We start from the raw sequence: 26440 nt of genomic DNA, 5'->3' as shown, positions 1-26440 counted from the left end.
CATGTAATCTCAGCTACTTGGGAGCTGAGGTAGGAGAATTGCATGAACCTGGGAGGCAGAGGTTGCAGTGAGCCGAAATCACGCCACTGCACTCTAGCCCGGACGACAGTACAAGACTCCATTTCAAAAAAAAAAAAAAAGAACATGATTATCATCTCAAGATGTTCCACTGTCAGGGGGTATTGCCCTGTTACAGGGAAAAGACAGAGACCATTGGGAAGTGAACAGACAGGAAAAAAAATCACATAGTATTTTATTTATTCAAAGTGAAGTAAGACCCCAGTAAGACTTTTTGGAATAGATCTAATGAAAAATCAAGGGTAAATTTAAATTCAACACCAGGAGGTCTTAACACTCCCTGCTCCATACAGTAATTATAGAACTGTGGTTATAGGTAGGAAGACTAGATAATTAGAGTGTTATCAGTAGTCATGAGAGAAGTGACAGGTTCATTACTAAATAAAAGTAATTTACCCTAAATTGAAAATGACGGCTGATGCCTTCTAAAAGCACAGCTTGATGAGAAAGAAACTATGAGGATATTGGATATATGCAGGAGAAGAAGGAATGGCAATAGATCTGAAATCACAAAATATATGCAGAAAGGAGATGAGGGGGGTTAGAGTTCTCCTTTTGCTTAGGCTGGTCCCAAGGGCCCATAATAGGCTATATTCTTATTTATGACATAAAGAGAACAGATATTCGAAGCAACTGTCTCAGACCATCCGTCAAAATGTACAACCCAGACAAGATCACAAAAGGAAAAAATAAAAAGCTAACAGGGAGTATCAGGAAGTAGCATAACTATATTAAAATTGACTCTTATATGCACATTTTACTTAAGAAAATCTTATACAAATTTTCTAGAAGTTATTCTAGAGGGATTTCTACTGGGCTGTTTTTTTTCTCTTCATCGATTTGACCTCACTTTTTATTAAAAGATCTCTGTTGCATTTCTCATGGTCACCTTAAGCCAGAATGTCCCCCTTGTTCCCAGACTCCAAAACATGCAGTTTTCCCAGACTATCAGCTGGGGTGGAATGCAGGGTGGCATCAAAGCATGGTGACTGTCAGCTTGCCTTTAGCAGGCAAATGATGGAGGCTCAAATCGTACTTCTGCTCCCTGCTAGGTATGGGAGCTTTGGAGAATTGCTGAGACTAGAACAACATTTCTCCACCTGTAAAATAGAATATTCATGATATCTGTATTATTAAGTTGTTAAGAATGTTCTTCAGGATAATTCAGAGGTTTTACAGTAGAGGCCGACACCATTCCTCATTCTTCACACCTCCGTCCAACCACTCACCAAAGCCAGTTGATCCGATCTCTTGAATCTCTTTTCAGTCCATCCTGTTCTCTCCCTCCTCGCCTGCTGCCCCTTTATCTCAGGCTTCTGCTATCTCTTGTCTGGAGTATTTCAATCAATTTCAAGTGGGTCTTTCATACTGTTACATATTCCTACCCCACAAAACAGCCAGGTGAGAACCCACCCATGGCTCCCGACTGCCCCCGTAGACATGCCTCACTCCCAGCAAACAGCACAAAGCCCTTTCTAATGTGACCACATTCTTCACCTGGCTTCAGTCCTTGCCCACTCCGTTTGTTGTCTGCTCCAGCCATACTAAATTACTGTGACTCCCCAAATGTACATGCTCCCTCTCACCTCTGGGGCTTGCTCCCCACCCAGTGGAACATTCCCTCTCTCCTGAACTCATCCTACTCCATTTGCGTGAATATTTCCCACTTAGATCCATTGTGAGGCACCCGCCACCAGCACTCCTGCCCCACAGGCCCCTCCTAAGTCTTTGAAGATGCCAAGGCCTTTCCCACGTAAGAGTTCCTGGACATGCTTTTCACTCCACCTGGAGCACTCATCCTTCTCTTCCCTTTTCACCTCATTCATTCCTACTGATTAATTTTGTTTCACAAGTGCCTTAGGCTTATCAGCTCAAATGCCACTTCCACAGGGAAGGCCTCTCCAATACCCTCGTTTGTTAGAAGCCGTCTTAGCAACCTACATTTCCCTTCATTAGCACTTAGCATGATTGGGGATACTATATTTGTGTAATTATTTGGTTTAAAAATCTCTGAGAGCAGATCCCTCCAAGCACATGCTAAGACAAAGATTCAAGGGCCAGCAGTTGATCTGGGGAGTGATTCCCAGGAAGGGCCAGTGGGGAAGCGGTGAGGTGAGATAGAGAAGGGGAGGAAACAAAAACAGGTGCATGAACAAGTAGATTGTCCTGCGGGCAGCTGAGACTCAGTCCTGCAGGAGGACTCCGGGAAACAGTGTGGATGTGCTCCGAGGAGTACCACTCCAGGGGCATAGATGCCAGGGTAGGGGTATTAGTTCAGCCCCTCCTGTCCATCATTGGTTGAGGGCTGCTTCTGGGATATTAATGCCCCAGCACCTCAGTATTGGCAGGACAAGCATCCTGTTGAGACCAGAAAAAACCCTCAGGCTGCATGTTCAGGAGAAGAAGCCTCTGGTGCACACAGAAATCAGAGGTAAGTGCCAGGGACAATGGCCAGGGCTTTGACAGCTGCAGCTACAGTATCCATCTGTCCCACTGGACTCAGCCCCACAGCCCTTTTCCCCACTAGTTATCACTACAGTAGCACTGTTCAACATAAATATGCCATGAGTTACAAATGCTTGTGTTGTTTTACATTTTTCAGAAGCCACGTTTAAAAAAAGGTGATATTAATTTTAACGCTACATTTTACTTAACCCAATAGATCAAAGTAGTATCATTTCAACATATAACCAATATGAAAATTGTTCCTTAGATATTTTACATTTTTTCACACTATGTTCAAAATCTGACATACATGTAACATTTACAGCACATCTCAATTTGGACTTGCCTCATAGTCCGTGGAGTGCCCATAGCCATGTGTAGCTAGTGGCTATCACAGTGGGCAGTTCAGCTTTAAAGGACAGAGTCTGGGAGAGACTGAGAGCTCAAAAAATGCTCAGTGACAAAAGTCTCAGCTGGGGCAGTGCCTACCCTGAGCAAATTTCACTGACCGCCCCCAGCACTGGAATTAGGTGCTTAACTTCAGAGCACCTGCTGCCCTCCCTGCTTCTTCCAGCACAATGTTAGCTGTACCTAGCTGGGGCTTGTGTTCACTCATCTGTCTCCTCAGCATCCTCCTGGAGTGGGTGGGGCTCCCAACTTGTTCATTCCTGTGTCTGCAGCACCTGATACAATGTCCAGAACAGAGGAAGCTTCCCCAAAGTTTTGCTCAATGATGAATCTATTTTAAGATAAGGTGATTAAATTATCATCTTTAGTGAATTTTTAGTGAAAAGGTAAATTCTACACATTGATTTTATGAAAGGTCTATTTTTGTCTTACAAATACTAGTATAGCCATAAGAGATTATTCAACTCATGGCTACAGAGATTCAGAATTTGGACAATGAACAATACAGTAATAAAGTGGGCTGTTCATAGCCACATGTAATTAACAAAAATAAATTGCAGCATACTTTCTACTTTTACCTGTTAATATTCTAGAGCCTAGACCAATTGTATTAGTCTGTTTTCATGCTGCTGATAAAGACATACCTGAAACTGGGAACAATAAAAAGGTTTAATTGGACTTACAGTTTCACATGGCTGGGGAGGCCTCAGATTCATGGCGGGAGGTGAAAGACTTCCTGCATGGTGGTGGCAGGAGAAAACAAGGAAGAAGCAAAAGCAGAAACCCCTGATAAACCCATCAGATCTCATGAGACTTACTCACTATCATGAAAATAGCACAAGAAAGACCAGTCCCCATGATTCAGTTACCTCCCTGGGTCCCTCCCACAACACATGGGAATTCTGGGAGATACAATTCAAGTTGAGATTTAGGTGGAGGCACAGCCAAACCATATCAACAATCATTCTCAAAGAGTGGGGCCACACTCATAGCAGCAGCATCACCCGGGAATTGATTGGAATTGCAGTGCTCAGGCCTTGTCCCTCTCCACTGAACCAGACCCAACTATTTGTGTTTTAACAAGCCCTACAAGGGCCTCTACTGCACAGTGTAGTTTGAGGACCAGTACTCCAGATAAAGTAATTTCCAAGTTACTCCTTTAGAAGGAAAGCAGGAGATCTTAGACAACAGCTTCCTGTGCCTAAAATTCCACACAAACAAAACATTTGGTCTATCTGCCTGAAGGTGTGTGGTTTCTCTACTTGCAAATTAATTTCATATGAAGTAAAGAGAATATGTTGAAATTTATTCTGGTTGGTACAATGTCAAATAGCTATTAACAAAACATTTGGCTAAACAAAGCTATTACTGGAAATCTGTAATTTTTAAAGAGAGCTAAAATACACATAGACAGCCCTCTTGTTTTTATACTTGTCAGTCAGCTTTGGGGTGGTTGTTGAGTTTTATCATCTATGGGATCATATTGAGGGCAAGAGCACATTTTTGGAAAAAGTTTATACAAAATCATGGGAAACCCATATATTTCTTTCATCCTGAACTTCAAAATTCCAAATCAGCATCTTAAAAGTTTGATTCCTACTACTTAAAAGAGCATGTCTCAATACGGAAGGAACAAGTATTTTAAAGGAAGAAAGTGGTAGAAACACAGAATTGGTTTTTGCTTCCCATGATAATATGGGGCTGTGCACAACCTCAGATATATGTGTATTGAATTAGACCTTGGAGAGAAAATAAATTAGGCTATTCAGAGAGAAGGAGACTTTCCCTTTGGGAGTTGCCCCAGACAGACACTGGAACTCACACATATACATCTTCAGTCAGTGACTTCCCAAAGAGCCATTTGGGCAATGCCAAGTGGAGAATTGAAGCACTTACCCCTTTCATCCAGCAAAAATACCCAACACTCATTCATACCTACATATATGAAACAACATTTTTTTATTTTTCTCTGGATAATCATCTCTAGCCTCAGTTTAACTTTGTGCAGGCAGACACATCGCATGAAACCTTTCCATTCCTCTCCCTTCTGTCAACTCCTAGAGGGAACAGCTTTTGTCTCCTGAATAGCCTAATTTATTCTCTCCCTAGCATCTTGAACATTGTAGGTACTCAACAAACATTAATTGATGACAAAGCTATATAACAGCTTTTGAATTTATTCATGGGATGATTCTTCTATTTAAAGAACATCTTTATATACTTTCCATTCTTCAGCAAAAAAAAGCAAAGAAAAAAAAAATGTTTCATCTTGCCAGTTCTGTATTTAACATCTGCACAGAGCACAGTGTGTGCCTGTTTTAAACAAATGTGTAGGCACACTGGTTATGTAGATTCAGGAATGTAAATGACAATACAGAGAAATGTAATTTTTAGAAGAAAATTTAACCTTAAGGCTTAATGGAAAAAAATGTAGTTGCTATAACTATGTCAGTATAAGTTGATTTCTAACTTCAGTTGTACCATGAAGTCATTGGAAGACTTTGGGAAAGTTACTTAATTCTCATTTGTTAGTTACTTTTAAAAAACAGCCACATGAATATATTTCCTATTATTGTCATTCCTTAATAGTCATTGATTGTGTACAAGATGCTTTGTATCTCTGCAAGGTGCTGCAACCTCCCCAGGGAAGCCCGCATTCATGAATAGTGTTTATAAAGTACTTGGAAAGCCTTGGATTAAAAACTAACAGTATCAGAGTAAAAGTATTTGTATTAACACGCCATATGGGAGAACCATATATTATCTATTAAGAGGCTATGTGTGATATTGAAAATAGCTCTCTGGTGCATTGCTTTGTGGTATTTTTATACCAAGATATGCCATGGCAAGTTTTGGTATGCCTGGGTCATACTTTCAATGTTGAAATGCTACAAAATTCAATCCTTCCACAGGTATTTGTTGAGCTCCTTATTGTGCACTTGTCTCTCTGCTTACCATTACAGAAAACATATGGAAGGCCCAGTGGCACCTACAGTCTTATGCATTTCCTCTCTTTGAACACATCTTGTTAAACTGAAGTCCCCATTAACAGGCACACAGGCTTAAAAAGTTACAGGTTCAATTTTTCCTCTTCCTTCTACATGGACAATACCGTTTTGAGACACACTGATAGAGATAGGGCTGACACGATTGTCTTGTCTGTCCTAATGTTTGAAGACTAACCTGTGAGTCTTGCACCCCCTCTGTTAATGGGGCATGGATGCAGCACTATTTGAGTTTATTTTGGGTAGAACTGGCAGCCAGGAGAGCACAGCCCAGCATTTCCCCAAACTGCCTACACCTGCTGCACCACCTTCCCAGAAGACTGTAAGTCATTAGTCTAGAGAACTATATTGAAACGAGTTCCATACAAAATCTGCCCCGGCCTGGGGAGGCGATTCCTTCTCTTAGCTAATTGCTCTAGTAAGGAGACAAGTGGCAATGGGTGTATTATCACAAGGTCCTGAGATCTTATGTCGGGGCCACCATTCTTGAAAAATTCTGTTCTAAATGACATGTGGAACCTCATGCTTCATAAGTACTGAAAAATCCTGGAATAGAAGATAATTTACCTCTTTTTTTCCTGATTCATTTGTGAACTATCCAGGCAAGTCCAGGTAAGGCAAGAGCGTATTTCATTAACTGGAGAATAGTTATTGAACCCCTACTAGGTACTTAGAAAACATCGTTTAACAAAGCAGACAAAGATCCTTGCCTCGGTGGAGCTTACGTTCAGGGAGGGGCAGGAACACATAAACAGTGAACATGATACCTACCTAAATTAGAGGATACGATATATTAGAAGATGATGGACAACTGAAGAACCAAAGAGAAAAAGTTGATCGGAATGAGAAGGATGGAGTGTGTGAGGGTGGAGAGGTGATGCAATTTTAAATGGAAGGTTCAGCACAGATCTCATTGAAAGGGGACATTTAAGCAGTAACCTGAAGGGGCTAGAAAGAAAGCACTCCAGGTGGAGGGGTCAGGCAATGCAAAGGCCTGGGGAGAAGAGACCCCAGTATGCTGGAGGAACAGCACAGAGGCCAGCATGGCTGCAGCGACTGAACCAGCAGGATACTAGGAGAGAATGAATGAAGGCAGAGAAACAACGAGGGTCTCCACCACACAGGGTCTTGCTGCCATCAGAGCATTCAAGCAGGGGAGTGGTATCAGCTGCCTCACACTTTAAAACAAACCAGCTTCTAGGCTGAGAAGAGGTGTTAAGAAAAGAACTGAAGCAGCAAAACATATCAGGAAGTCATTGCCACCACCCCGGAGAAAGGGGATGGAGGATGACCCTAGCTGGCACTGGCAAAAACAGAGGGATCCTAACTATTAATACCTGTGCTCCCCACACTTCACCGTTTGATTTTTGGGAACCATTAGTTAAGATCAAAGACACATGAAATGTTTAAACGAATCCACAATTTAATGAAATTCAAGCAGAAGCTGAGATAGAGACCATACCTCATCTACATAGAGAACTGAAATATGATTCAAGGAAAAAAATAATCACGCTTTGGGGGAAAAGGAAATTTCTCTCTTAATCCTTTGACATGTGTTTATGGAGCCCTTAACAGATAAGGCACTGTGCTGAGTGCCAGGACACCACAAAAAAGGGACATCTCTCTGCAGAGGGCTCATGGCTTAGCTCTTGCAGGTGAGCAGAGGTCTTAGGAATCTGCAGGGCAAAAAAGAGAGACTCCAGGATTTGGCATGATCTGGACCCGTGTTTAAGTCTCAGCTCTGCCACGAACTGTGTGACTTCAAGGAAGTGACTTTGATCTCCCACAAGCTTGATTTCTTCATCTTCAAAAATGGAGATAAAGTCGAATAGGATGGTTGCGACGTTCATGGTTATGTGTGTGAGGTGTGTGAGCATGTAAAGGCCTGGTGCAAAGGAGACACCTATAGGAAGCAGCAGCTATGACTCCTGCTAGGTGGAGACTGTTCACTGCACACCTTTTTATCTGCACTAAAAGATGCACATGAGGCTTTTCATTAAAATAATGAGGCAGCCAATGCAGAAACTTTTCTAAGAGTAAGCTATTAAAATAGATCAATCAGCTAATGACATCTCCTGAACAAAATTTGTAAAGGTTTGGAACTAACCTTCCCTCCCTCCTTTCCTTCCTTCTTTCCTTTCTTCTTAAAGCCATTAAGCAGGGCTGAGAAAAGTAGGTTTAAAGTAGGTTTGCATTGGAAGGAAGATGGTGGTGAGGGGGCACAGAGTTTGGACAGGGTCAGAAGGGCTTCTCTGTCCCAGACCACTGTGAACTAAAGAAACACAACAACTGGATGCTGTATGATCCTAGACTGCTATTAGGATATTCTTGAAAATCGGAAAAACACAAATGTGATCTGTAGCTTAGATAGCAGGAATGTCAACTATGTTAATCTTCTGATCTTGATGGTTGTATTGTGTTTATGAAAAAGAATGTCCTTTTTTGTAGAAAATATATGCTATTCAAGGCTGATGGGCATGATTAGGAAGTGATTATGTCTGCAACTTACTCTCAAATGGCCCAGGAAAAAAAGAGTTCTTGTCCTGTTCTTGCAACTTTCTGTTGCTTAAAATTATTTCAGAATAAAAATGTCTTTAGCATTAAACACAAAAGTTTAGAGTTGTAGCACTGCACTCACCTGATACGAGTGCCAGAGGGGTTGATTCTCAATGTCTGTGGTGTTCAATGTTAATTGAATTAATCCAGATGAGATTATCATTTCCCACATTTTTGCTGATTCATAATTTACATATCTTACCCAGACAACAAATACTTACATTTGTAAGTAGGCAGTAGTAGGCCCCGACATCAGCTAAGACTGGGTTGAAACTGTCCCCTGCTGCCATCAATTGCTAGCTGTGGAATCTTAACACCCCTGTGTCTCAGTTTTCTCATCCATGAAATGCAGATAATAATACCTGCCTCATGCAGTTGTTATCAGAATGAAGCTTGATAACCTTTGCAAAGCATTTAGACACTGAGTGGAACATACGCAATATTCAGTAAGTGTTAGCTGGTATTAACTAATATTATTCTGTTGCTCACATAGCTCTGTAGTTAAATAAAACATAAACATCATTATATTGATGGCAGTGAAGACCCTTTAAGAACATTTCTCTGTTATGTCAGCTAATTTTACTTTTCAAATATGTACCTTCTAGAGAATTTTGAAACATATGAGTTGAAAATATAGATGGGGAAATACAAAATTAAAGACTGGATTTTTTTATAAGAGACAGCTAATTTTTTTTAAGGTTAACTTAAAGCCTTTCTGAGCTGAGAAAAATAAATATATTATGTGTATTAATCAGTTATTGCCATAATAATGCTGTGCAATAAATCATCCCAAACTGCAGTCCTCTACAACAAAAATTTTTATTCTCATGCTCACAGGGCTATAAGATAACTGTGGTCCAGCTGATGTAGGCTGGGCTCAGTGGGGTGGTTCTATTGCAAGCTGTGAGTTGCTTGGGTTCGGTTCCAGACAGTGACTTGGGTTCAAACTTGCTCCATGTATCTCTTATCCTCCTTAAGCCAGGAGCTACAGGGGCATCTTCTTGTCATAGCAAATGTCAGGAACACAAGAAACAAATCCTTTTATGCAGCACATGTAAATCCTTTGCTCACATTCTCTCCACTAGCATTTCATTAGCTAAATTAAGTCCCATGGTCAAGTCCGACATCAATGGCGTGGAAATATTTTTTGCTCACAATGGGAGGACACTGATATGTGTGTCTGTCTGTGCCCAGAAATCTATAGACTTTTAGAAGAAAAGACAACAGTATACCAGCAGGAAGTACATATCAGATTGTTTCCCCCATATAGGGATGGATTTGTTCAGACTTATGTCTCCTTTATCTTCCTATCACCATGTAGAGTTCACAAAAGGAACTACAAATATCAGGATAGCAATCCGTGATCATGTGGTTGAGATTTTGCCCTTGCAAAACTCTCCCATGTAGAATTAAACGTGGACGGCTTGCTTATCATAGTCATGTTGCAGCAGAAGCCTCTTATTTTATTTTATTTCTAAAAATTTCTGAAATGTTCTTGCAAGCAGTACACACTCGATAATTATTAGTTGAAAGAGTAGGAGGCAGAGTACTAATATAGGAGAAATCAGAAGGACACAACCAGTAGAATTCTCACAAGTTTCTGTGCTTTTTCAGCATGGGAAAGTAAAGTGTTATATTGCACTCAACATGAATGCTATGGAAATTTATCATCTGAAGTAAATATGTGATCTTAAAGGAATATTAACTAAGAACATTTAGCTTCTATGTGACATTATTTAAGCTAACAAAATAGCCTCGCACTTCCCTGTATTTCTTCACCTTTATCATAAGCCTTTTAAAATCCCTTCTAAAAACCTCAAGTTTACACATCCCTCTACTTAACTTTTTATTGTTTATGTGCTTCCTGTGACGATAGCTAGACAAACAAGGCTGATAAAAAGAAAGCTTGTCCTTATCAAAGACTTACGGGTATCTGTGTTAATGTGCCTTGCTTTTTTTACCAGTGGAAGCCCCCTATTTCACCAAGAACTCACCCATTTGCAGCATTTAAAATGGATGGAAAGTTCTAAGCCAGCCAAAATGTCCTTCTAAAAGAATGAAATGAATGTTAATCTAATTGCCCAAGAATGCGTATGCTGGGCTTGGAAAATAAGCCTTCTACATTGGTTCCCCCTGCTGGATTTGAGGATGCACTGTCTTGGAAATTGATGAAAGCAATGTAACTGGACCTTTTTATCTAAGGGCACGTTACTGGAATGGCAAATCCAGCATTCTTCTAGAAAGCATTTGCTCTGTGATAAACGTGCCAAGTATTTCTTGAGTTTGCTTCCCAAGGGCAGAAATACTGCAAATAGAAAACTGCCACTGAGACTCAAAGTAGAAAACAAAAGCATGCCACTCAGATGTCTGTTCTAGCGAGGGGGGTGGCACACAAGGGAACGAAGGATAAAAACCCAGAAGCAGTAGACTAGGTAAACTGCCAGACTGGTTGTTACTATCAGAAAGCTGGATTTCGGGGTCTGACCATGAATTTCCTTTTTATGCATTTACAACTATTGGAACCAATTCCTCACATTTCTGTAATTTAATTTCTGTTTTTCTTTCCCTTATCTTCTTCTCTTCGTAAGAAATCTCCCTACCTCTACTCTGTAGAAGATGTGGTAACCAGACTAATTTTAAAGGAAACTTGTAACCTGCAAACTTCAGGGCTATTGTGAAGTGTGTTAAAAGGTCTGTCTGTTGAGGGAGACAGAGAAGCTGGCAGATTTTTCCTGCTTGACTCTGAATCCATTTGGTGGGAGGAAAGGGACAGATATTGGCTAAGTTTTTGGCACATGCTCCTGCACCAACTTGGCCTTGTTAAGGCAGCAAGAACAGCAGAAGTGGCTATTTCCTCCCTAGAGCAAAGGCCAATGCTGTTTCCTTCATGGAGAACCAGAACAGGGAAAATGTCAGATAATCATGTGGTACTTGTAAATATGCCATTTAGGACACTGAATTTAAGTGGCATACAGAGCCACCCCAGATTCTCATATTATATTCAGGCCAGGTGTGGTGTCTTATGCCTGTAATCCCAGCACTTTGGGAGGCTGATGTGGGAGGATTGCTTTAGGGCAGGAGTTCAAGACCAGCCTAGGCAACAAAGCAAAACCCCGTCTCTCCAAAAAAATAAAAAATTAGTCAGTCTTGGTGGCATGTGCCTTGTAGACCCAGCTACTCAGGAGGCTGAGGTGGGAGGATGGCTTGAGTCCAAGAGTTAAAGGTTGCAGTGAGCTGTGAACATGCCACTGCACTCCAGCCTGGACAACACAGCAAGACTCTGTGTCTATAAAAAACAAAAGAAAACAAAAAGTAGTTATATTATGTTCACCATCACAAACGACATAGGGCTAAGCCAACACAGGGGATCCTGTACATATATGTATTGACTGCATTCTTCGCCAGCCTCAGAGTATAACTCTTTTTTCTTTTTTTATCCTTCTATTATAAACTTTATTTTCCCCCATTTAGGTCAAATCTAAATGTTTCCCCATCTGAAACTTTCTTCAGTAGGTCGTTTTTCAGAGCTGCAGGTGAAATGCTTCCCCACTGCTTCTGAGGCTCTTGCTTCAGCTCTGCTACTAGTGGCCTCCTCTTGGGAGGATTCTCTTGCCTCGGAATTAAGAGTTGATAGGAGGAGAAGATGGCAGGTCCAAGCATTCAAGCAAAACAACGTGAAGTGATTCAGACCTGCTCGTGGGTCAGGAATTTTTAAAGGGCTCAGCTGGATGTCTCTTCTGCTCCTTGTGACACTGAGTGAGGTCACTGCTCAGCTGCATTTGGTTGGCAGCTGGCTGGGTGGAAAGGTTCAAGAAGGCTTGGCTCACAGATCTGGCCCTTCATGCTCCCCACACATCTTTTCTCTCTCTCCGTGTGTCTCCCTCTATTTGGCAGGCCAGCCTCAGCTTCTTTACAGCATGGAGGCTGGCTTCCCAGGGGTAGAAAGTAGAGACTGCCAGTTCTTGAAGGGTAACTTGGAGGTCCCAGAATATCACTTCCATCATATTCCATCGTATTTGTCTAAAGAAGTTTCACAGCCAGTCAGGACTTAAAGAGAAGGAATGGGCTCTACTCATTCAGAGACAAAGCATTTGTAGCTATCTGTAACCCACATGAATATAGGTTGGTAACTTCTGCTTCTATTTTCTGTACTTCACTATATGTTTTATACTTTGTTCTTATGTCTTTGTATAAATTCATCATTTTTATTTGCTTCATTTTCCAAACCAAAAGCAATTGGGAGACCCTCCCAGCACTGACTTATAAAATCATGCCTATACTTAACCTTCAAAAAGTTTATTATTTCCACAGATAAATCCACAGATATAGTATAGTAGCTATTATAAGAAAAAAGAAAGTTTTAGAAAGTTGCTAATATACAGCCTTCATTGCACCTGACCAGTTATTTTTCATATAATTATATATGATAGCACAAATTCAACCAACATAATCTGTTCAAGACAAAATATTTTATAGCATAGGTATGTTAGACTGCCATATGCAAGTTAAGTGAAAATTGACCCTTTTTTGCAGCATATATCACATAGAGAAGTAAAGGGCAAGAAACTTAGCCAAACTTCCTTATACAGTGCATGTTACTCAAGTCAAGGGAGAAAAGTGGACTGGAGTTGAAGTTTGTATTATATTTTGGGAAATGCCGAGCAAGGAGAGACTTGTTACCAGGACCACTGAGTGAATTTTGTTTACTGCAGTTAAACATTTCATCTAGCAAATCATGTGAGAAGGGATGAGAATAAATGCACCTATTTATGTAGGTAATTTTTCTGTTTCATGCCTCTGATTCATCTCTCTGCCTGGCTTTATGGGCAGTCATGCTACATTGCTTACAATTAATTTCAGTGCTGCATGTTAGCTATAAAGAGATATTTCACAAATTGACCTGATGCATTTTCTTTTTCCTCTGTGGTTTTCTTGAAAGATGAGAATGGTCCAGAAGAAAAGCAAAGTGTGGAAGAAATGGAAGGACAGAGCCAAGACGCAGGTAGGCTCGGATTTCTTTTGAGAAGTCGCCTAGGCCTTATTTGCGGAGGTGAACAATAACTTCACTCAATATTATTATCTGAAAATGCTTATAGCTTTCACCAGATGAATTCCAGTGTTCACTCAGGTCTCCCTCAGGAAGCCACCATCTCCGATAACTATAAGTTGACTGTGCTTTCAAACACAGTGGTACATTTTCACATCTCCTTCACTAATTCCATTTTCTGCCCTATAACAGTTTGCCTGGCAAAATTCTAAGAGGGACAGGCGGAAGTTGGAAGTGCCAAGCCAGAGCTTGGCTGGGTTAGGGTAAGCTCAAATTTGTACATTTAGCTTGAGGGAAAAAATGAAATAAAAACTGATTAAAGGAAATGAAGAAGAGGCTTGCCCTGTACAGCGAGTAGAATGTTCTTTAGTGTATTGCATTAAATTTTGAAGAGCTATGCTTCAGGTTATTTCTCTGCATATTGTAGGAGATGGTGCGACGGGCCGGACTACCCCACACACAGAGCTCTAAGTAAGATCTAAACCCTTCCTGACATCCCCTCTGTTCACTAAAGGACAGATGTGTCCATGGAAAGTTTATAGATTCCACACTGTAGATTATAAATTGAACATTTTTAAATAAAATAGCACTTAAGACTCAAAAGGGATTGAAGTCACCTGTGATTTATTATCTCTTCCTATCCATTTTCATACTCAGCCACACTCTCCTTTAAAAGAAAGATAGGCACAATCATTCACTTACCAACATAACCAACAAAAAAATAAAAATAAAAATCCCCGTGCCCTTTAGTTTCCCAGTTATTCTCCCAATTGTAATGAGGCCCATGAAGGGCCACTTTTGAAACAGTGAGCCCTACCGTTTGCCAAGCACATCCTAGGCCATATGCTGAACTCTTGGAATTAAATCAGGTAGTATGATAAGTATTTTTCGCTGTAAAATTCGTGCATTAACCTTGGAGATGTTGCTAGGGGTCTGGAAGCTTTTATTATTAACCTGGAAGACGAATTGAAGAAGGCCAATCAGAGAAAGCACTGAAGCAAAGCAGCAAGGACTTTGTGTACCTGCACCTGGGTCGGCCGGCATCCTTTGCTGCAACATAGTCCTTGCAATGAAATGAATTTCTGATGCAGAAAACTGTTGTTACCCAACCCTCCCCCCCACCAACCCACACATTACGCTCCGTAGCCTATGAGTGAAAAGCTGTCACTGTTTTTATTGTTTGGGGCTGACAACTATTAGTCGACTAACTGCTGACAGCTGAGGCCATTCTGTGACTGTTGAGGTTACACAGGTTTTATTCACTCACTACTCTGTCCCAAACAGTTTTTTTTTTGTTTTGTTTTGTTTTTTGTTGTTGTTGTTTTTTTTTTTTTGACGGAGTCTCGCTCTGTCACCAAGGCTGGAGTGCAGTGGTGCAATCTCGGCTCACTGCAGCCTTCACCTCCTGTGTTCAAGCGATTTTTGTACCTCAGCCTCCCAAGTAGCTGGGACTACAGGCACCCACCACCATGCCCGGATAATTTTTTTATTTTTAGTAGAGACAGGGTTTCACCATGTTGGCCAGGCTGGTCTTGAATTCCTGACCTCAAGTGATCTGCCCGCCTAAGCCTCCCAAAGTGCTGGGATGATAGGCGTGAGCCACCACACCCAGCCCCGAACTGTCCTTATTGACAAAGATTGTTTCCCATCCCTGTACATACATGCACACACACACACGCATACGCACACACACATGTATGCATGCACTCACATTTGCCTGTGTTGGATTTATTCATCCTTTTCCCTTTAACCAATTGAGAATAAGTAGTTTGTAGATTTGAGATCCTTTTGCCTGTGAGAAGGGAGTGGTAGAATGTCAGCCCTCTTCTCCAGCCCTTGAATCTGATAGCGTTGTCACAACAATAGGGGCACTTCTCAATGTGAAGAAGAGTCCTAAATACATCACTGAGTGACTCACCTTGCTCTTCCAAGTGAGCTTGCCGGCTGGCACAGAGGCCAATGGCAGAGTCCACCTATAATCCTGGCCACAGTCAACATACATTGTTACGTTCACACTGCTCATTTCATATTCTCCCTAATCAGAGCTTAGATAAATCGAAGATGTGGTTATGGGTCGTTAAAGCTCTTTTGACCTGCTGGTATTTTTTCAAAATAAAAGTGTCTTATTTTCATTCAATACAATTTCCAGCTTCAGTTTTGATTATATAGCTCTGCAGGCCTCTTACATGTCATGAAAAAACACAATCTTAAAACAGTGCAATCCAGCAGTTTTGACTGTTGTCATGACCAAATCAGATCTAAGTTGTAGATAATATTCTTCCAAAAAATTTAACAAATACATAACAAGGGTTCATTGTGTCATAGGCACCGTTCCAGGCACTACTGAATAAACAAACAATCAGTAAAAACAACATCCATGTTTCTTTGAAATTTATATTCTGGTGGGGTTCCAAACAATAAACAAATAAAATGATAAAACATCAATAGTGATAAATGCCTTGCTGAGAAATAAGGAAACATAGAAGGAATGCCCAGAAGGCAACTTTCCAGTGTCTGGGTTTGGGACGGACTCTCTGAGGAAGTGATAGTTAAAATGAGATCTAAATGATGAGATAGTGACAGAGAATTATGTTCCAAAGGACACCAGACCTGAAAGTAATAGTATATGCATCATGGACAAAAGATAGGCTAGAAAATAAGCGATTTGTGATTTGCTTCCAAATGTGTGTTAGTTTTCATGCATATATGAGTTATCTTTAGTTCCCTGACCCTGCTACTGCATAAAAAACTATATGTGTGTGTGTGCATATGTACTATATATATAGCTTATATGTATAAATATACCATATATGTATAAATATACTATATGTAAACTATAGAGTCCATGTAGTATATATACACATATGTAATGTGTGTGTGTGTGTGTATATATATAGTTTTTCATGTACTATCAGGGAATATATATACATAACTATGTAGATAAGTATATATCACTATTATATATAAGTATATAACTATACATATTTTCTGCTACTACATGAAAAACTATATACATACTATATATGTATATGTATATGATATATACACTATAGTTTATATATAGTATATTTATACATGTAAACTATATATACTATATGAATATAACTATATGTAACTATTATATATAACTGTATAACTATACATATTACCTGCTACTACATGAAGAACTATATATACACTCTCTATATATGTATACTATATATACTCTATAGTTTATATATATTTATACATATAAACTATATATATAGTGTATATATATACACACATGCGCACTCTATAAATACTTTTTTCTATAGTAACAGGGTTATGGAACTAAAGATAACTCATGTATGCATAAAAACTAACACACATTTGGAATCAAATCACAGATCACATCTTTTCTAGCCCATCTTTTGTCCAAAATGTGTGTGTGTGTGTGTGTGTGTGTGTGTGTGTGTATGTGTATTCCTTTTCCAGTTATCAGGTATTAAACATTGCAAATGATTTTAGCAATCCTGCCTGTCTAGATTTACTGTCTGAATGGGAGGGAGTAGACTAGTTAGCTCTTATCCTGGAGGCCAAACATGCCTAGAGTCACTAGGGGCTGATGACACTGAGAAGAGAGGTCTACTCTAATGCAGTTAATTGGTGCTGTGAGGGGAACAGAGAGTTCCATGTCCTTAGTCCCCATTTTCCCCTTCTGTTCTCGGGTGACATGAAAGTTCCTGGTGGCTGCTGGTGCCCTGTGCCAAATGCTCTTCTTCCCGGCCTCTGTGCTGACAGCCATCAGAGCTGCTCCCCACAGTTTGACATCCTGGCATAACGGAGCAGAAGTGCTGTGCTAAGAAAAAAACAAACTTGACAAACACACACATAAAAGCACTTTGTAAGAACTTGCAAGGATATACTTTATTTCACAATCTGTTACCAAGAAAAATAATACACCATCCTTTGAGGAATGAGGAAGAAACAAAATGCCAAAGGATACTACTAGCAACAAGTAGCATTCTTCACCAAAAAATAGATTGTAGCCCACTGGTCTCTGACTTAACTGAAGGTTCCTGTTTCACTAACTATAAAAGAGATTCCCAAACCACTAGCCCCTTCAAAGAGCATTCAGTGTATTCAAGCGTTCTGCAGGCTCATGCTTTCTCTGGTGGAGAGTGGAGGGGGTGCAGAGCAGGAAAGCCACAGCCTGACTTCTGGAAGGATGAACTCTGAGGCAGTGTTTCTTTTTCTGCTTTATAGATGGTGTCAACACTGTCACGGTGCCTGGCCCCGCTTCAGAAGAGGCAGTGGAAGACTGTAAAGATGAAGGTATGAGGCCACTAACTACATCTAATAATTGCAGACTCTTAGACTATTTGGGCTTGTTTATATGGAAAAACAAGGCAGCAAGTCAAATATAACTAGGTTTTCTTAAGTGTCTCTGTTTCCAATACAATCGACTCTCCCACCTACTCTCTTTTATTGCATATCTAGCCTTTATAGAAAAAAAAAAAACCATATATATATGTGTGTGTGTATATATATAACATTTACATTTGTTCCTTTGGAAAATAACTATTTATGAAATGAGAGAATGACCAGAAAAATTATGTTTAGAGATGTTTATTTAAAACACCAGAATTAGTCAGTTCTGCTCTTTATAGCCACTCATCAGGAAAAGGTTTGAAAGAGCGGCATTTGAGAACCACCAACCAGGGAGCACCATTTTTCAAAAAAGAAAGAAATGTTTGAAAGGCATCCTTAGAAACAAATCTTTGGCAAGAGCATCATTCTCCATTTTGTCGACAATTACTCTGAGAAAATGTTGCTGACCCAAGTATTTCCAGAAAAAGTAAAAAAAAAAAAAAAAAAAAAAAAAAAAAAAAATTTCTCTTTAGAAGACAATTTGAGGAAGGAAGAAGTAGTGGAGACATTGATGTGGGGATGCTCGAATTAAAATATATATATCTAAAGGAAAACAGAATAGTCCTTTTTTCTCTCTCTCTCCTGGTTCATTGGCAAGTCCCCAGATGAAAAGGTAATATAGGCATACCTTACTTTCTTGCACTTCATTTTACTGTGCTTTGAAAATACTGCATTTTTTACAAATTGAAGTTTTGTGGGAACCCTGCATCAAGCAAGTCTGTCGGCACTATTTTCCCAACAGCATGTCCTCATTTCATGTCTCTGTGTCACTCTTTGATAATTCTCACAATATTTCAAATCTTTTTACTGTTATTCTATCTGTAATGGTGATCTGTGATCAGTGATTACTATTATAATTGTTTTGGGGTGCTATGTACTATGCCCATAAAAGATAGTGGACTGACTTAGTAAATGTGGTTCTGACTATTCCACTGACCCACTATTCCCATCTGTCTCCCTTTTCTCAGGCATCCCTATCCCCTAAAACACAACAATATTGGAATTAGGCCAATTAATAGACCTACAATAGCCTCTATGTGTTCACGTGATAGGAAGAGTTGCATACTAAATCATACTTTAAATCAAAAGTTAGCTATGTTTAAGTTTAGTGAGGAAGGTATGTTGAAATCTGAGATAGGCTGAAATCTAGGCCTCTTGTGCCTAGTTGTGAATTCAAAGGAAAAGTTCTTGAAGGAAATTAAAATTGCTACTCCAGTGGACACATGAATGATAAGAAACGGAAACAGCCTTATTGCTGATAAGGAGAAAGTTTTAATGGTCTGGATGAAAGATCAAACCAGCCATAACATTCCCTTAAGCCAGAGCCTAGTCCAGAGAAAGGTACTAGATTTCTTCAGTTCTACTGATGCTGAGAGAAGTGAGAAAGCTGCAAAAGCAAAGTTGGACCTTAGCAGAGGCTGATTCATGAGGTTTAAGGAAACAGGCTGTTTCCATTACATTAATGTGCAAGGTGAAGCAGCAAGTACTGATGTAAAAGCTGCAGCAAGTTATCCAGAATATCTAGCTAAGATCACTGATGAAGGTGGCTACACTAAGCAACAGATTTTCAATGTAGACAAAACAGCCTTCTGTTGGAAGCTGAGGCCATTTAGCATTTTCATAGCTAGAGGGGAGAAGTCAATGCCTGACTTCAAAGGACAAGCTGGCTCTCTTGTTAGGGGCTAATGCAGCTGGTGACTTTAAGTTGAAGACAATGCTCATTTACTATTCCAAGAATCCTAGTGCTCTTAAGAATTAGTCGAAGGCTACCCTACCTGTGCTCTGTCAATGGCACAACAAAGCCTGTATTATAGCACGTCTGTTTATAGCATTGTTTACTGAATATTTTAAGTCCACTGTTGAGACCTACTCAGAAAAAAAATGATTCTTTTCAAAATATTACTGCTTATTGACAATGCACCTGGTCTTCCAAGAGTTCTGATGGAGATGTACAAGGAATGTAACGTTGTCTTCATGCCTGCTAACACATCTATTCTGCAGACAATGGATCAGGGAGTAATTTTGACTTTCAAATTTCTATTTAAGAAATATATTTTCTAACACTGTAACTGCCATAGATAGTGATATCATCCTCTGATGAATCTGGGCAAAATAAACTGAAAATATGGAAAGGATTGACTATTCTAGATGGCATTAAGAATATTCATGAAAGAAGGTCAAAATGTCAACATTAGCAAGGGTGTGAAATAAGGTAATTCCGACCCTCATGGATGACTTTGAGGGGTTCAAGACTTCAGTGGAGGAAGTAACTAAAGATGTGGTAGAAATGTCAAGAGAACTAGAAGTGGAGACTGAAGATGTGACTGAACTACAATCTCATGAGAAACTTGAACAAATGAGAAGTTGCATCTTATTTATTAAAAAAAGAAAGTGGCTTCTTGAGATGGAAGCAGGTCTGAGAGTATTGAGTTCAATTTTTTGTTTGTTTGTTTTTGAGATGGAGTTTCACTGTTGTTGCCCAAGCTGGAGTGCAATGGCGCGATCTTGGCTCACTGCAACCTCTTCCTCCCAGGTACAAGCAATTCTCCTGTCTCAGCCTCACAAATAGCTCAGATTACAGGCATGCACCACCACATCCAGCTTTTTTTGTTTTTTGTTTGTTTGTTTGTTTTTTGTTTTTTTAGAGATGGGCTTTCGCCTTGTTATTCAGGCTGGTCACTAACTCCCGACCTCAGGTGATCCACCTGCCTCGGCCTCCTAAAGTGCTGGGATTACAGGCAAGCACCACTGTGCCTGGCCTTACTCAGTTCAATTTTAAGATAATTCCTACTGTGCGTAAAATGCCATCAAACAGCATTGCATGCCACAGAGAAATCTTTTGTGAAAGGAAGAGACAATTATTGTGGCAAGCTTCATCATTGTCTTATTTTAAGAAATTACCATAGCTAGCCAGGCGCGGTGGCTCACACCTGTAATCCCAGCACTTTGGGAGGCCGAAGCGGGTGGATCATGAGGTCAGGAGATTGAGATCATCCTGGCTAACATGGTGAAACCCCGTCTCTACTAAAATACAAAAAATTAGCCGGGCGTGGTGGCGGGCACCTGTAGTCCCAGCTACTCAGGAGGCTGAGGCAGGAGAATGGTGTGAACCCAGGAGGCAGGCTTGCAGTGAACCAAGATCATGCCACTGCACTCCAGCCTGGGCAACACAGCGAGACTCCATCTCAAAAAAAAAGAAAGAAATTACCATAAGTACCTCAACCTTGAGCAACCAAGTGGTGGCCATCAACATTGAGTGGCCAGTAGTGACCGTCAACATTGAGGCAAGACCTTCCACCAGGAAAAAGATTACAAGTTGCTGAAGGCTCAGATGATGATTGGCATATTTTAGTGATAAAGTATTTTTCAGTTAGAGCACTTTAACTGTTTTTTAAGACATAGCATATCTAAAAATATAACTGATGTCAAATACCCACATAGGCTCTGATGGGAAACTCTAGGTCATCTCAGAGAGATAAATAAATCTGATCAAATGCAATCAGAGTGAAAAGACAGAAAGTGGTGTTCATCTTAAGCAAAAATTTTGGTCATACCAATCATTTAGTCTGTGCTAAAAATTTCAAAGTGTCATGAAGTTGAGTGGCAGAGTTTAAGAAACATGAAAGAGAGATAAATTAATTTGAATGTGACCATGTTTCAGGCTGGGATTTTTCCTGTTGAGTTGTTTAGTTTGGAGATATCGCACCTTCACAGAAGCACACTGTTTGTGATGTTTCTTGATGCTTTTAGGAACTCACACCATTAATTGTTTATGCCAGGATTTATTTTTTGGAATACTTTTAGGATTTTTTTAACATAAAACTTTTAATGATGGTAACTCCATGAAGGAGTTCCGTTATGTATCACAAATGTAGTTCCTATGTAAGACTAAATGTGAAGTTTTATGAGTATTACTGAAATAAGCCATTAATATCCATTAACCTATTTACTTAGGGAAAATAGAAATGTTTTAAAATCCACACTAGTATGCAGTCTTCTTTCAATTAAAAACAGAATGCCTAGGGTATGATTTTCGCCTTTTTCTTCTGAAATAGCATGTACAGAAAACCACTGTTTTTCATTGATTATCAGTTCAAAGCTTAGACCAGCTTAGAACAAGTGTTTAATGCTGTTGGAACTATTGTCTTGACTGATAGATACCTAGCTTAGAATAAAAAAAAAAAATCAATTGAAATCCTTCAAGATTGAGGTCAAGATAAGGTTAAAAGGCAGTCATATGTGTTGAGGATTCATTTCAAACATTCTCCATTATTAGCTTTCATGCAGAAATATCTCTTCTCTGTGACATCTGGGCTATTTTAGAGCACTGCAGTTATAAGATTGCTTATAGAAATGCTCATTACACTCTCCAGTTTAAGTGGCAGAACATTTTTGCTGATCAAATGTCCTGAAGAAGCCCTTGGTCTCTTGAGTTTGTTTTCAGACTTTGATCCTGACCAAGCATCTTCTTGGGCTTCAGAATCACTGATATTATGGACAGGTCTCTTTTTCTCTTTCTAATATAACTCCCAAGAATTTTGAGACTCATTTGGTTATTTCCAGCTTTGCTTGTTAGTGGGCTGGCTTTACATTTGTTATAACCTTGGTTTCCACAGGAAATTAGCATCTTCTAGGGTGCAAGGATTGAAAACAAATAAATAAAAAATAAGATGGCTAATGTCGCTTTGAAGACCAGATATTTAAAAAATTCTAACAGTCATGTGAAGGTTGAAGAATTTCAAAAGGAAGTATTGTAACCCAGGTATCCTCTATGCCAGCAGTTTTGTTTTAATGTTCTAGACATATTTTCCACTGGGAACCAGGAACCCATGCTTGCTGCCTGCTTACCCCCATGTACTTGCTAACTGTGCCTGCTGCCAACAGAAGGAGATGCAACCGACTGGCTCATGGATCAAGAGCTAGATTGTGAGCTACACACTGATGACACCTGTTCCCAATGAGTCGTTACAGCCATAGGGTGGGCAGGAGTTGAGCTGGGAGCATGAGATATTAGCAGGAAGAATGCTGATGAATAATTCATCCGAATGCATGCCAAGGATTTGGCAACCACAATTGAATTGAAAGTAACTCCAAGGTAAAGCTGGCCTGGGAAAAGATTTGTGGGTCGGTAGGCGCTCTGAGGTTATTTCTGAAATAGGATGTGTACTTATCTATTGAGGACTTCTTTCTCTACTGGTTAAAAATACTCTGTTGATTTAATGGTAGTTTGCACTTTAAACCCTTAAAAACAAATTTAGGAGTACAAGTATTAAGGCTATTTAAGTTAACAAATAGATAAGCAATCATATTAAAGGGGCATATAAACACAGAAGTAAAATTCATAGGAATGTCAAGTACTCCAGATGAAACTTTTATGAAGTTATTATTATTACTATTTAAGATATAGTCAATCTCCTTAAGATAAAGAATATGCTCTGTTCTAGTTTTTTCAACACCTCTAATAGCTTATTTTCACCCAGAGCCAAGGTCAAGGCAGCTTTCTGGGGGAAAATAAAATGCTGTTTAAACTCATCTTAATTCACCTGCCTTATTATTTAATCAGTACCTAATTTAAATCTGAAGGTCAACTAGGCCAAATCATATGCTCATTAATATTAACAACAAAATCAATTAATACTCAGGTGCATACCCGAGCTTGTATTCCTTTGAAACACCGTGTAAGTCATACAATTGCTGTTTTTGGTATTTTTGAAATGGGATGTCACCTGGCAAAGGATTTCTTAACCCTTAATCTAGTTTCAAACCTCCTAGAAGTCAAAATTACTGTAGGAAAAGGGAAAAGCTAGCGCCAAGAGTCAGCCTTGCCAAAGTGAACAAAAGAGAAAGATTACATGCAAGGAAGAGGATTCAGGAATGTGCAAGAGATGAGAGCACAAATTATTCCAACCACTGAGCACTATAGGCCTGGCCAGTGGTGTGGACTCAAAATTGTTCTGAAAAATGGCATTGTTTCTGTTCTTTGCCTGAACTGTTGACGAGAAACAAAACCAAGGCTGCCAATGAAATTCCTCTCGAGATTCTCCAGGCTAATTTTTCTTTGTCCTATTCCCATTCTCGGTGTTCACCATCCCCGACCAAGCGTCCTCACCCTCTCACTCATCAGAGCGAGGACAAGATTGTCCTCTGCCCTGGATCTGCATTGGTAGAGGGTCTGAATACGCTTGAGCATCCCTGAGTTATCCCTCTTGGATATTAGGAGCCTTAAGTGTAGAATGAAAGTGGCCATCCTCTGCTAGTATACTGAAGGGGAAAGAAGTAAGATGCATTGAGTGTCTCCTGTACACAATGCTTTACATTTATAACAATGTAGTCTTCATTTCTCAAAAGGGTAACCTGAGACTCAGAGAAGGAGAGAGGAAAAAGGTGTGTGTGTGGGAAGTGAGGATAGGAGAATGATTTTATTACTGTTAACTGTCATAGCTAATACCTACTTAAGCTTATGCAATCTCTTTAAAAGGTAGTATTTATCATATTTTTAATATAAAATTATTTTGCTTATAAGAATAATATATCTATCGTAAAATATTTTGTAATGCAAAAAAATAAGAATGAAAGCATAGCCATTTCCATTTAAGGATTAAATTGTAGGAAAATAAGTCTTTATTCTATTTCTTCATTTAACAGTAACACCCTCCATATATGTATGAGGTTAACTAGAAAAACACTAAGAGTTTATATATCAGCATATTCCATATGCTTATTTCTGGGTACTGGGGTTATGAGTGATATTTTTGCTTTCTTCTTTTGCTTATTTTTTTGTGTGTAATAAACACACATTACTTTTAAAATAAGAAAATATATGTAAATAATAAAAATATTTTAACCTTTTCCCTCATAAATCAATATTTGTCCAACATAGTATTTTGGACCTAAATTTATGTCCAAATAGGTCCAAATTTATATGATCATCCTTGTGATCATTTTCAAATTTAGTGGCCTTATTTTTGAATTCCTTGGGCCAAGCCATGAAGCCTTTATCAGTCTCCATTTATTTCAAATTCACATCAGCACTGCTGTGTGGCCTTAGGTAATGTTTTTAGCTTGTGCCTCAGTTTTCTCATGTGTAAAAAAGGGAACCATAATAGTATTTATATCATGGGGTTGCAAAAACTGAAAGAGTTAATATACTTAAAGTGCTTACAGCAGCTTCTCAAACATAGTAAACTTTCAACAAGAGTTGGCAGCATTATTGTTTTTTACAATTATTGTTATTAAATTTATTTGCTGGCTTTAAAACCCTAACTACCCCAGGTGGGACAGTCATATGTCATTGAATCATCACCAAATCAAGAAATCTATTGATATGCTAATGCAGGTTAGAGAGGTTCAGTAACAGGTAACATTCAAAATATTTAACAACAGATGTTGCCCACCCCCTGACCATCAAGATGAACATTCTCCAGTACACCATAGGGCGTGCACCAGTTGAATATTGAAAAGCAACCGGAGTAAACTATGCCAGCAAGCAGAAACACCTGAGGAATCTCTACCTAGCCCCCCTCACCAATGGAGATTTGGTAACTGAGTATCTTTGCTTGAATACCAGACATTCCGTTAGTGCCTTTCATAGATTTTTCTGCCTGCTTTGTGTTTTATTCTCTTATAGATAAGACCTACAATGGAAGGTCCCTAGTCCATATTTTGGAATGCTTTTGTGGGCATCACCTAATAGAAGTAATCATATATCTTCAAAACCAGCACAATTTTTAGAGTGATTCGCAGGGAGCTGTTAATAATTATACCAGAATTGGCTGGGCGCGGTGGCTCACGCCTGTAATCCCAGCACTTTGGGAGGCCGAGGCGGTGGGTATATCAACGACGGTCTAGGAGATCGAGGACAGTCCTGGCAAACACGGTGAAAACCCCATCTCTACTAAAAATACAAAAAAAAAAAAAAAAAAAAAATTAGCCCGGGCGTGGGGCGAGGCACCTGTAGTCCCAGCTTCTCGAGAGAGCTGAGGCAGGAGAATGGCATGAACCCAGGAGGCTGCGGAGCTTGCAGTGAGCAGAGATCGTGCCACTGCACCTCAGCCTGGGCAACAGAGTGAGACCCTGTCTCAAAATAATAATAATAATAATAGTAATAATAATAATAATAATAATAATAATACCAGAATTGGACCTGATTCACTGGTACTAGAGAAACCCAAGACTGTATACTTACCCAACCAAAAAATACATGAAGTCTTTTCTGTCTTAGAAAATTAAATTAAAATCATAATATCTCTGACTCATATTTTAAGTGTTTAACTTTGACTCCCCAAAGTGTACTATTTTAGAGTATATGTTTTCTGACCCTGTCACTTCTCGTTAATTAGTATAAAAATAATATTTGGAGTAACTCTTTAGATTATTTCCACAAAAGGTGGCATGTCTAACCAATCTGATTAAACACAAAACATTTGCTAGTTAAGTGTAGTCTATTTTTCTATGAAATATCATTTAGAGTAACTCAGTAATTCTCAAACTTTAATGTGCATTGGACTCA

General features: G+C 39.5%; 1 protein-coding gene and 1 long non-coding RNA gene across 3 annotated transcripts in view; one reads left to right on the top strand and one right to left on the bottom strand.

The window, feature by feature from the left end:
* The window catches only part of LOC108544417 (uncharacterized), a 31108-nt gene extending 27417 nt beyond the window's left edge, over nt 1–3691 (bottom strand). Inside the window, exon 1 of the long non-coding RNA XR_001889833.1 lies at nt 3615–3691. This is a non-coding gene — a long non-coding RNA (uncharacterized LOC108544417). The remainder of the gene's footprint in view (nt 1–3614) is intronic.
* Nucleotides 1–26440, top strand: part of MACROD2 (mono-ADP ribosylhydrolase 2) — a 161957-nt gene that overhangs the window by 33950 nt on the left and 101567 nt on the right. For both annotated transcript variants that reach the window (XM_017895522.1, XM_017895521.1), the window contains exons 2-3: nt 13432–13494; nt 17767–17835. In XM_017895522.1, the coding sequence (XP_017751011.1) occupies nt 13432–13494; nt 17767–17835 (132 nt within the window). The remainder of the gene's footprint in view (nt 1–13431; nt 13495–17766; nt 17836–26440) is intronic.

This window comes from Rhinopithecus bieti, unplaced genomic scaffold (genome assembly GCF_001698545.2).
Source record: "Rhinopithecus bieti isolate Rb0 unplaced genomic scaffold, ASM169854v2 scaffold_25396, whole genome shotgun sequence".
Lineage (NCBI taxonomy): Eukaryota > Metazoa > Chordata > Mammalia > Primates > Cercopithecidae > Rhinopithecus > Rhinopithecus bieti.
Note: the sequence above shows the minus strand (reverse complement) of the source record. Positions and strands in the feature narration are given on the sequence as shown.